Source organism: Diabrotica undecimpunctata, chromosome 4, assembly GCF_040954645.1.
Source record: "Diabrotica undecimpunctata isolate CICGRU chromosome 4, icDiaUnde3, whole genome shotgun sequence".
In the NCBI taxonomy this organism is placed as follows: Eukaryota; Metazoa; Arthropoda; class Insecta; order Coleoptera; family Chrysomelidae; genus Diabrotica; species Diabrotica undecimpunctata.
Window position 1 is genome coordinate 59,379,539 of NC_092806.1, and position 13,402 is coordinate 59,392,940.

General features: G+C 34.3%; 1 protein-coding gene across 2 annotated transcripts in view; it reads right to left on the reverse strand.

The window, feature by feature from the left end:
• Positions 1–12,636, reverse strand: part of LOC140439570 (fatty-acid amide hydrolase 2-B) — a 161,060-nt gene extending 148,424 nt beyond the window's left edge. Inside the window, exon 1 of one of the 2 annotated variants that reach the window (XM_072529559.1) lies at positions 12,553–12,636. Coding sequence is in view for 1 of the 2 variants with exons in the window: in XM_072529558.1 (XP_072385659.1) it covers positions 12,371–12,394 (24 nt within the window). In the remaining variant the exon portion in view is untranslated. Of the gene's footprint in view, positions 1–12,370; positions 12,513–12,552 lie in introns of those variants that run through there. The other variant, XM_072529558.1, reaches the window with a different exon arrangement.
• Between the last annotated feature and the right edge of the window lie 766 nt (positions 12,637–13,402).

Below are 13,402 nucleotides of genomic sequence, written 5' to 3' on the forward strand. Positions count from 1 at the left end.
TGCAGTCTTTGTGCTTGAATCTTTTCTGGGACTCTAGTCATCAAGGCTCTTTCCCTAATTAAGTCGTTTCTTATCTTTTTTCTTCTAGTTTTACTTAACATTCACCGTAACATTTTCATTTCAGACTCCGTTTTCTTTTCCTAATTCCACTTTACAGGCCACAATTCACTGCCATTTACCAACGCAGATCTCACCATACTCTTGTATACTTTTCGCTTCCAGTTTAACCAACCAGCCTGTATCCTATGAGCAATTTCTTGATATCGTGTCCTATTTTTTGTTATGTAGCAGCCAAGGTATTTCAATTTGTCTACTAATCCTAGTTTTTCTCCAAGGAATTCTACGTCCACAACCATTCCTCTTCCTCTAAATTATATATACTCCGTTTTAGACCTAATAACCTTAAGTCCTCCCTTTTTAATAGACTTCTCCAACACTCCAACTTCTTCTTCAACATTTCTTTGCTCTACTCAACACGATATCATCAGCAAAGAGCATTGACCAAGGAGCCCCCCTCTTACTTCATCTGTCAGTATATCCATAACAAGATTAAACAGGTAACGACTCGGTGAAGAGCATTGATGCAAACCAACCGTCATTGGAAAACTTTCGGTCAATCCGACGGCAGTCCTTACTTTGGTGTAAACTCCCTCATACATATCCTTCACGAGCCTTACGTACTTCTCAGGAACCCATTTCTCTCTCATACATCTCCATAGCTCTTGTGTAGGATCTGTGTCGTACGCCTTCTCAATATCTATAAATATCAAATGTAGCTCTCTTTTCATCTCGCTGTATTTCTCTATCAACTCTTTGATACAATAAACTCAAATTTTCTTTATATGCTACATTTATTTTATCCCTCTATAATTCTTCCAGTCCTGAATGTCCCCCTTATCTGTATACAATGATACTATCACACTTTATCTCCTCGCATCGGGCATCTTTTCTTTCTAATACTACTACTTTTCCTTACATCGTTTGCCACAAAACATCAACCCCTTCCTCTCCTAGAGTCATTTAAACCTCCACAGGTATTTCATTCTTTCATTCCATTACCATTCTTTATCCTATTTAACGTCTCGACAATTTCATGTGTCACTACCACCGGTATTACATTCTCATTTGGTATCCCGCATCATCTGTCTCTCCTCTGGTATTATTGATTTAGCAACTCCCTCAAGTACTCATACCCTCTTAGCTTTATTTCTACATCGGTTCTTATTACTCTTCCATCCGCACTCTTAATCTGCCGCACGTGTGTCAAGTTCTTTGATGACTTGTCCCTTGTTTTAGCAATGCTGTATAACTTTTTCATCCCCTCGGGTGTTTCCAACTCTTCATATAGCTATGTAGACAATTTTTCCTTAGCAGTGGCTCCTAAAAAGGGTATAGTAGGTATATATCCTTATCTTCCTCTCTTTTAGAACTATCACACCGCTGTCTTCTCTTTAACCTTCTGTTACACTAACATCATTTCACCACCAAGTTTCTTTTTATCTACGAAGCCCTTTACCAGATGTTTTCCTAGCACTTTCTCTTTCGCTCGCATCACAACTTTTTACCAGTCATTTACTATATATTTTTCCTTAAGTTCTTTCAGCACTCTACTTTTAAAGACTATTGTTAAATCCTTTTTCTTCAACTTTCACCACCTTACTTTCTGGTGTCCTATTTGCTTTTCTTTCCGCCGCACCTTTATCTACATATCCACTATCACCGCTCGGTGTTGACTAGCTACACACTCACTCTTTATCACTTTACAGTTGGTAACCTCTCAGTTAACTGATCTCTGTTACACATCACAACATCTAACTGACTTTCCCTTCCCCCGTTACTATAGGTAACATACTGATTTTCAATCTTTATAAAGAACGTATTAATGTACATAAATCCATTTCTTATTCTCATCCCCAAACCTTCGTGAAGTATTTCTATTTCAAAAAAACATACAGAAGTTAAAACACTTCACCATTGTATTTAGGTATATAAAAACAAGTGTCGTCAAAATTTATACAGTAGCATAACGTTTTCGATCTAATCACATCATCTTCAGTGCCTTATGTACTTGAAGCTAACAATGAATTTGTGGCTATGACATCCATATATGGGTTTACATCTTTCAAAAATTAAATTATATGTTGATTCTAGGTGGATGACAATGGATAAATTTAATACTTAAGGAGCTACATGTCTCTCTGCTCGGTTTTTAACACGTGGTTCTTGTCAGTTAAGACGACACAGACCAACTCAAGTTGGTCGAGTATGTCAGCATAATAGTCTTATAATTTTTTTGACATTTTTTTTTACTGGGCAGTCATTTTTGAATTTTTTTGTGTAAGTTGTGGATCTAACCTAATAAAAAATACAAATTTTTAGAACTCACCTTTGCAAGTAAAAAAGTTATGCACGTCGATGTAAGTATAGTTTAATAAACTTGAAAATCGTACTTTTAACCTTGGGCCAGTATCTCGTCAAATAAAAATAAAGCGCCGACACTTACACTTCTGTCTACGATAGTGCTTCTACTAAACCACTGCGGTAAGCAATCACCAAATATTCACGCAGACATTGTTTTATCCCCACCTAAACAAGCCATCGTCAAACGACGACCCTGGGCGCTAACGGGTTAATTCACATTTAAGATTTTTAAAATCTGAAAACAATAAGTAAAATTTTTTGTCTTTACATGACAGAGAGATGTAAGGTCCAGTGACCAAATCATCACGACACAAATTGGATTTTTACCGGTAGGATGCGCACATACACTGATACGCGAGCACTAAAAGCGGCACTGATCACAATGGCTGGGTGCTGTTGAAGGCGTAACTCCCACTGCTGTAGGCTCTGTCAGGATCAATGAGGTAGGTACAAGGGGTCATGTCGCTTCAATCTCTTCGCTTGTTGGTTGTTGAGAAGATTGTGTGCCAGGGTATTAGGATGCACCCGCAACCTGTTTTGATATTGTTCAGAAGTTTTTTTGCACTCTTCAGAGACTGTTAGTACATGAAGATCTCTATGTATTGCATCATTCTGGATATACCAAGGTGCATTAGCGATTGTTCTCAGAGGTTTGAATTGGAATCTTTGTATTATCATAATATTAGATTTGCTAGCTGAACCCCAGAGCTGTGAGCCATATGTCAAAATGAGTTTTATTATTGTATTGTATATCAGCAGCTTATTGTCAATCGATAGGTGAGAGTTTTTTCCCAACATCCAGTAAAGTTTTCTGTATAAAATTCCCAATTGAAGCCTTTTCGTCCATATATGTTTGATCCAAGTTAGACGTTTGTCAAGGTGAATACCTAAGTATTTTACGTCATGCTTTTGGGGAAAAGGATGTCCATTGAGGTTAACTTGTGGACATGTACCTCTTCTTAGAGTGAATGTAATTTGTGTGGATTTTGAGGGGTTTACTCTAATTCTCCAGAGTTTAAGCCATTCATTTGTTTTGTTCAGATGCAGTCTCTCTGATGCTATTATTGGGTTGCTATGAGAGGCCAAGAAAGCAGTATCATCTGCGAATGTAAGTCAGCCGTATATATCAGGTGCAGAATCGGTCCGAGCACACTACCCTGAGGTACACCAGATAGGATGGGGTAGAGTTTTGTATAGGCTTTACTATATTTTACCAGATATCTCCTTTCTGTAAGGTATGATTGAAGCAGTTTAAAGTAAGGGTAAGGTAAATTTTTCTTTAATTTGTACAGAAGTCCTGTATGCCACACCTTGTCAAAAGCTTGAGAGGCGTCTAAAAAGGCTGCAGTATAGCATTGCTTGTTCTCGAGACTACTTCTTATTGTTGTGTATAGTCTGTGAACTTGTTCGATTGTACCATGTTGGTTATGAAAACCGAATTGATGGTGAGGTATGAGACACTTTTCGTTCAATATTGGTTTGATTTTTCATAGCAGAAGTTTTTCGAAGACCTTAGAGATGACTGGGAGTAGACTAATCGGTCGGTATGAGTTGACATCTTTTAGATCTTTACCAGGTTTTTGAATGAGTATAATCTGTGCCACTTTCCATTGCAGAGGGAAGTAATGCAGACTAAGCATAGCATTGAAGATCATAGTGATTATTCTGTAACAGTCATTGGTTAGTTCCTGGAGGATCTTACCCGTTATGAGGTCGAATCCCGGAGCCTTATTGGGTTGTATCTCATTCTTTATTATCTGTTTTACTTCTTTAATATTAGACTTGGTGATTGGTAGATCCATTTGATATGGAGCCTCAAGAAAAGAATTAAATGGTTCTTCTTGTTCTAATGGCACTACTCTGTTAAATGGACTAAATACTGTAGAAAGATGTTCAGCGAATGTCTCAGATTTTTCTGTGTCTGTTCTTGCGCATTTACCTTTGACATTTTTTAGAGGAGGTATGGCGACTTGTGGACCTTTTACTTTTCTCGTCGCCTTCCGTAGAGAATAATTGGGGTCTTTGGACGGAGCGTGTGTGTTTTGCCACTTTTTCCTAAGTTTCCTTTTTCATCGATTAGGTTTTTTGCACTTTGCGAACAGTTTATGCTTTCCTTCCATGTTGTTTGTTCAGGAGTAGAAATCCAACCTGCCTTTTGTATGGAGCTAGTAAGTTGTTGTACCGCATTTTCAATTTGTAATTCTGTTTTAAGTGGCAAGTTCGTTGGTATTTGTGCTGCTAGTGCACTTCGGAATATTTTCCAATTTGTTTGATTATTGGTTAGGACTGGAGGCTTATTTCTGAGTGTGATTTTGGAGTCTAGGTCAATTATAATGGGAGAATAATCTGAAGATTAATCTGAAGTCCCAGCATGATTCTATTGCTAAATAGTTAAGAGAGATACCTTTAATCACACAGAAGTCTAAGAGATCTGGTGTTTTATTTGGATCTGTAGGCCAATAAGTTGGTTCTCCTGTAGATATGTGTTGTAGGTTGTTTCCTGTTATTGACTTCAGCAGTTGTCTACCCCTTGTTGTAATTACCCTAGAGCCCCAGTGATGATGTTTACAGTTAAAGTCTCCTCCTAAACAGACCATGTGTTAAAGGAGGTGATCGAAATGCAAAAATTTGAAACATGGCTACACCACAAGTAGTAAGAAAAAATGGAGAACAGCACTTAAATGACAACTGATATAAATTGATTCACTTCGCTTCCTTTAAATGTGCCTATCTTCTAGAGATGTTGGCGACCACATTGACCCATCCTATTCTATTCAGAGCAGCTCGAAATAGATCAATTGACGTTAGACCAGTCCACTTCCTCAGATTGGCCAGCCAGGTTATACGTCTACGTCCAGGGCCTCTCTTACCCTCAATCTTGCCTTGTAGAATCAACTGTAAAAGTTGGTATTTATTATTACACATCATGTGGCCGAAGTAAGCTAATTTTATGTTCTTTACGGTGTTAATAATTTCTTTGTCTTTTTTTAGCCTCTGGAGAATAGTTATATTACTTGTGCGGTGTATATATGAAAATCTCAACATACGTCGGTAGCACCACATTTTAAATGCCTCTAATCGTTTTATGGCATTTTCTGTAAGGCTCCAGCTTTCTACTCCATAGAGGAGAACACTAAAGACATAGCACCTAAGAATTCTTATGCGTATATTTATACTTAAAGATAAGTTGCAGAGAATCTTTCTAAGGCTGTTGAAAAAGCTTCTGGCTTTTTCAATACAAGTTTTTATTTCGTAGCTGTGATCCTAAGTATCCCTAATATTGCAGCCCAAATAGCATATTTTTTCCACTGTTTCTAATGGTGTATTGCCTATTGTAATTTGGTCGTTTATGTAGGTGTTCTTACTAATGATCATTATTTTTGTCTTCTTGCAATTTAGTTTTAGGCCGTATTTGTTACATGCTTCTACAAGGTTATCCATCATCCTTTGGAGCCCCTGCGCAGTATCTGCCAGCAACACTGTAGCGCTATCAAAAATAAATTCATTTTCAATCACTAACATTCTTAGATATAAAGATATTCGTATTCGTGAATACACATGAAGTGCCCGAGGTTTAGATCGATAATATACTACATAATAGTAGTCTTAAACAGTCTCACCTACTCAAATGTCAACCTCACATTCACGTTGGTAAACTTTGTTATCACAAACGATGCTCTGACGACCTAGTATCAGCGGAATAACTTTAACTACTGGAAATATGGAAATGTAATTTTAAGGAGATATCGTCTCTCCAAAGCTTTTCACGAAGCTTTATAGATTGCTGATATAGATAAAAATTGCTCTTTGGCACTGTACATATTTTCACCATCATCATTATCATTCTGGCTTTACAACTTCGCGTAGGTCCTAGCCTCCTCAAGAATTTCTCTCCAGTCATCCCTATCCATTACCCTCCTTCGCCAAGTTCGTATTCCCATATTTCTCATGTCTTCATCCATGGTATCAAGGAACCTTGTTCTGGGTCTTTCTCTTCTTCTCTGACCAATGGGTATATTAAGGAGCATTTTTCTAGCTGGGTAATTTTGTTCCACTCGCATTAGATGCCCTACCTACCTCAGACGTCCTACCTTAATATGTTTTACAATATTTGGTTCCTGGTATATTCTATAAAGTTCGAATTTGTATCGTCTTTTCCACACTCATTGTCATTTACCGCTCCGTAGATTAACCTCGGTATATTTCATTCGAAACAAGATGTTTTCATTACTTTTTGTTAGAGTCCAGGTCTCTGAAACTTATGTTAGGGCTGGGCGTATTATTGTTTAGTATTTTGTATTTAAAAATTTTGAATAAAATCCTTTATAAAAAGGTATATAAAAATACTTTTTATATACCTTTTTATAAAGGATTTTATTCAAAATTTTTAATATATGGTATACAGCCAAACACAGGAACTTAGTTTCCTTGTGTATTTTGTATTTCTCGATATAATTGAGGCTTTAAAAAGGGGATTGAGCCCAAAATAGCATCTGTTGGTCATGCATATTTTTATCATTGTTCATTTTGATCCCATTTGACTTATTTGCAATGTTAAGGTATTGGAATGAAATCATGATTTTTCTATCTGTGTCACTATTACAAATGTAGAATTCAACGCCTACTAGTTGTACCTAGTGCATAAGGATGCATTAATGAATAAAATTAACTATTAATTTCAATAAAAAACCTTGACAAAGTCCAACTTTTTCGTATGTTTACCAATGTATGAGCTACAATAATTAAGACCTACATAAAAAACTTTTACTATATCGTCTATAATTTTTTTTCTATCTTTAATTGATAGTTTTTCAACTGTTAATTACAGTTTCAAAATGATAACACATACTAGACTTTTTTTATTTCTCTGTGTTATAAATTTTTGGTATAGTGTATCCTATAACAAATGGGATTATTTTGAACACTGTAAGCTAATCAAAGTCGATCTTAAAATTGCTGCTACATTAGTAGCTTATTCTTTAACTTTTATTAAGAACGTTGACAGCAAAAAGCAAAGGAAATTGAATAAATACAAAGATAAAAGAGTGAAACAAATTAAATCTAGAATTGAAAAATGGAACAACAATAACTGATACTCCCTCGGATACATTGAAACGTTATAAACGTCACATCTTTATTAATTTATATTTAAATAATTATTTTATTTTAATTTCTTTATTAATTTATTAATTCCTTTGCCTTCAGATTCGTTTTTACTATTTTTTCTTCAAAAAATAGTTGGCGCCCTCTCTCTTTCTGTCCGGTAGAATCAATATTCACCCTCTCTATTTCTGTTCGGTAAACTAAATATTGTGTTCTATGTTGATAGAGCTAATTCCATCATAGGCATACGTCTTATGGCATCTGTGCTATACTTCAGTGTATTCACTCCCTACTTTCTGTCAATCAGCTTCTCGAACGTAGTGGGATATATTTTTTTGTCTTTAATTGAAATTTATAATAGAAGGTAATATGGAATAAGGTTCATTTTATGGTCTGCAGAAATCTCTTGGGGTGAGTACTTTCATTATAATCTATATTTTATAATTCTGACAGTATTTTCAATATTCATAACCTCACTTCTTCAAAAGCCACGTTATCAATTTTATGCATGTAGGAGTCTTAAAAAACTTAACTAATTTTAATAAATAATTCTATTTTACTTTATTCTTGCCATCTGATATTTTTTTTAATTGTGATTTTGTAAAATAATTGGCAAGGAAGTCAACTACCTTTGATATCTCGTTAATACTAATGTTATATTGTAGTTTATTGGATAATTTCTGGAATATTCTATGAAATGTTTTATGGAATGGTTTATCTAATAATTTAGGGAATTTATGGAATAATGTAGAACGAAATAACCGCAGCTGTCTTTAAGACCTACTCACATACTCTGGAGGCAACAACAAGACCTACCCACATAATCTGGAGGCAGCATCTTAACAGAAGCAAGCAACCACATGAAGTCATAAGTATCTTTTAAATTTGCTTATTGTAAAGCTTTGGGCAGGGTTGTTTTTGCAAATTAAATAATATTTTGTTTTATGTTGAATAAATATGATTAGTTAATTCATTGGTTTATTTGTTACCAACTAAATTTTCATTGTTTAATTCATAGTTTAAGACAAGACGGATTCACACTTGAGATACTGATCTAGGCGAAGCATAGACGATAAGCTCCCATAGTTGATTGAAGTATTATTTTATAATAGTATTTATTCTCTTTCGTAGACATATCGCTACAATATAATAAGAGAAATAGACAGAAAATAGAAGCGGAATATGAAAAAAAAAAAAAAACAAGAAATTAATAGAATCGGTAAACATTGTATAAACAGGCCTGGAAAGTAGTTATCGTAACACTTAACATGCCTCTGAAACTATTTTTTTTTGGCATCTTAAAGTAATTACTATTTACTTTAACCTTTAATTGTGGCTTATTCCCATTTAAATGGTAATTAGTACCACTTAGCATTTAAAACAAAAAACAGTTTTTAAAAGGGAAATTCTCAGTTGTTGGCTGTATATCATAGTTTTAAAAAACGTACCATGAAGTAAAAACTTTTTTAGTAAAATGGTATGAAATTTATTAAAAATTTTAAAATGATCCAAAATGGATTTATAAATTTTCAGAACGTTTTTAGCACTATCGGGCCATCGTCAGTGAAAAACGTATACATAACGAGGTCAGATGACCCTGAAATTACATAATTAAAGTATTAAAAAACATTAAAATTATTGTGACACTAGGTCGATGATAAAGGATTACATTTTTAAAAAACTTAAAAATTACCAGCTCGAACAAGAACTTGATACAATGGGTGATATCAACCAACTGAAGTTATAGGTAGCAAAAATTGGCAAGTTAGCAACAAATCAAAACCACTGGAAACGAATCCATTCAAATACAATATTGATACACTGCAAAACGACTTAACAACATTTTTTTGTAAGTTACAGCTTAGCCGAAAATTAATAAACTTGATCTACCCCTCAGCCGAGAATATATATCAAGAGATAAAAAATAAAATCAATGAAGTAGCTTATGAAGCACTCGGCACGATCCAAAAAACAAAAAGGAACTTCATTGTGGTGGACAAATGATATCTCCAATGCAGTATACAACAAAAAACAAGCATATCAAAAGTAAGCAAATAAATGACCCAGATAATAGACGAACATACGCAAGATCAAACAGAGAAGTAAAAATCTAGTAACTAAAGCAAAAAATCTTTCCTTGAAAAGTAAATGCGAAGAGCTTAACAACAACATAGGTGGGTTCGGTTCTGCATCGATAACTATAATGTTGTATTCAATGTGAGCTCCAAATATTTTTAAAATTAACAAAATTTAATGTAAGTTATAAATTGTGAATCTTAGTGATATATTGAAATAAACTGTAAGTGTACAAACTCTTTACATATTATCCAGTTAAATTAGCATTAAAGTCAGCAAATTGCAATTATTTGTTATTGTTGTCAATAAAAAAATCCAGTTTTACCAACAAATAACCGCTTTTAGTAAAGACCGATATACCTGTTTTAGCAGATGTACAGGGTCGGACTTACAGGGTCATGACCTTCCTCAAAATAAGTGCTTCTATGCCTGAATACAATCACATCCTTAGTTTTCGAAGACAAATCTATATCAGTCCTCACAATTTAACACTACCAGAGTCATTTACTCTTGTTTTTGACAACACGACATATAGAATATTCATTTCTCAAGACAGTTTAGTTTGCTTTAGAAGAAAGAAGCCAGGACACATCGCTTCACAGTGCTCCGAACCACTAGCTCAACTAAACCCCAACCAAAACAATGAAGCATCGGTATCCAGCGCAACAAATATATCCTTGCAAGTATCTAATCACACAAACCTTTCTCAGTGTGAACAAATGTCTATTTTTAATATCTCGGAGATACCGAACAAAGTAGATGCATCAAATAAGGACAGTCACATAATTAATCAAGCAAAAAGAAACTTTGATAAAATTATTTCACCTGAAGCAGATCCATCTTCAAAAGAGTGTAACATTTTTCCACCACCTAAAGTCCAAGCAAAATCTTAAAAAGCTAAAATTAGTTCAGCAAGCACTTCTGAATGCTCATTTTCTCTCTTACTTGACCCTGCTAAAAACTTCATAGAAAATCACCCTCTACCTTTCCCTCTAAACGATGATCAACTTAACATGCTCCTAATGAATATCACGGAGTCAACAGATCCTATAACCACAATTCAAGAATATACCACAGACCTACCAGCTTTGCCCCATATGCTCAATCAAGTTTATCCCCATTTAAAGGAAAGATCCATAAAACGTAAATTCACGTCCATAAGGAAAAAAATCCATAATTATATTAACAGTGAGGCATCGGAAGCGGAAAGTGACACATCTCAGTTAAGCCAACATTAAATTCAAGTTTCTACTTCAGTGGAATATTGATGGTTTTTTCCATCGCCTTGCTATGCTCCATCATCTAATTGGTGAACAATCTTCTGATGTAATATGCCTACAGGAAACTAATCTGAATCCCCCAAAAAAATATAACTCTAACCAATATGACTGTTTTCATTGTCTAGTCCTTTCTGACTCTCTCAGCGCAGTCAAAGCTATGCAAAATGTATACCCTAAATACCCCATTGAGAAAATTATCAGGGCCGAAGTAATGAAAGCTCAAGAAAATTTCAGAAGAGTCCACTTCCTATGGAAACCATCTCATATATGTATAGAAGGGAATGAAGAAGCAGATACTAGTGCCCGTAACGCTATCACCAGTGACGCATCAGAAACAGAGTGTCGGAGTATCGCAGGCGATCTAAAAGTTTATTTCAAAAATAAGGTGTTAAGTGCGTGGAATCGGGAGTGGAATGACTCTAGTTCGCACCTCAGAACCATCAAAAGTGATATTTTTTCATGGAAGTCCACAGCCAGAAGTAGAAGATGCCAAACTATTATTACACGTCTACGACTTGGACACTGCAGGTATACTCATGCCTATCTCTTCTCAAATAGTGAACCTCCAAAATGCCAAACATGCAATACAGTAGACAGTATAAAGCACTTCTTGATAGACTGTCCTAAATAGTTAAATCAAAGACAGTCTTACAATTTGCCAAATAACCTGAAAGCACTCCTCAACAAAAGTTTAGTTCCGAACAATTTATTAGGTTACTTAAAATGTATAAATATGTTACACAAAATTTACCTTACTTAATTGTTACAAAGTTCAATTGTTCACAAATTGTAATTAACTGTTACAATGATTGATTGTTACAAATGTTAAATTTAATTATTACAAATGTTACAGGAATGTCGCTAATAACCTTTGGGCGGATGCGACTTTATTTCTTTAAATAAAAAAAAACAAACAATATTGAACTTATATTGAACAAGATTAAGAGAAGCATGGAAAATGGTAAAAAACCTAAAAACCAAAAGAAAAAAGTGAGTAGAATAGATTTAATAGAAAAAAGATCTTGGATCGATCATTACTAACAACTTCTGACTGAAACAAGAAAGCAGTTCACGAATAGCTGAAGACGAGAGTGAAATAGACTATATTCTTAGTAAACTGAAAAAGAAGCACACCGAGTGGTGCCTTACGATTAATATACAAAAACCAAGTACTTACTTGCAGCAGAAAAAACCAGAAAGCCTACAAATTGAAATGGAAACTGTAAAATCAGCTAAAGCCTTCAAATACTTGGTAGTCCAAATAACATCAAAAGGAGGGAGTAATGAAGAAAGACATTCTAGGATTGGCCAAGAAAGATCAGCCACTAGAAAAGTCATCATCATTGCTAAAAACTGAAGAATTTCTTGCACTAGTTTTTTCGTTAATTAAAAAAACATGAATAACTAATAGACTTTATGGCACTTTTTTCGTAGTTGTTGTTCAGTCACCAAATTTTATAGAAAAGTGGATATTTGTAACAAGTACTTACCAATCTTACGGTTACTTCTAGCATTATAACAAGCTATTAAACTAATTATTCCGAACAACTACTAGAAAATAATTAAAAAAGTTTAAACGATAAAAATATCCACTGTATACCGACCTCCATTCGGTTATGCCTTGTAAATGTTATTATATATTTGTGTAGGTTCTGGTCATAACTATACTTACTTGTTTACGTTAAGACAATAACAAATTATTCAACAAAATATATCGCTGTGACCTGAACTGTTAACAATATTAAATAATATGAATTGTAATACTGCAATGAGTGTAATGACCAGCCACTATAGCTGCTTTCCGTGAAACCGAATAAAATATTCATAATACTATTGATTTTTTGTGGAAGGTATTGTTGGTCTTATAGTATTAACTGATTAGGGTTAGATTAGCTTTTAAAATGACCCCATGAATTTAAAGAAAGGAAAAATATTAATATAGTGTGGCACACAGTAATTACTAACATAGTTAAATTTTTTTATTAGGGAATTATTGTAGAACTAGTATGTGACCCGATTCTAATGCATCGGCATTCTAAAATGTTCTACTAAAATGATTTTGTTTTTTAACATCAAAAATATTCTAGGCAGATTTATTTTGATATTATGAATGAATATGAAAAACGCAAAATAGAAGGTTTTAAGATGCACAAAACGGTACACTACAAATAAGTTATAGTATCGTGTTTGTCATTTACTAACAGACTTATGTCTAATAGTCGTCATCATTTCTTCACTGGTGGTGGCAACTACAAACTGATCAATTTTTATATCTTAATATATTCGTTATATCTGTGACTGAGGTGAGTAAGCACATAAGTCAAATTTTCCGATTTTTTTTTATAAAAATGTGTAGGTTATTTGTAATACTATCATCGGCTCTAAAAGCACTTTAGTCTACTATGCATTTTTACAGCTGTTATTGCGAAGTGTGCATAATAACCATACTCAAAAAATACCGACTTGAGTTTGTGAATAAACACATAAGTCGACTTATGTGAAGAGAACCAGTTGGAACTTGC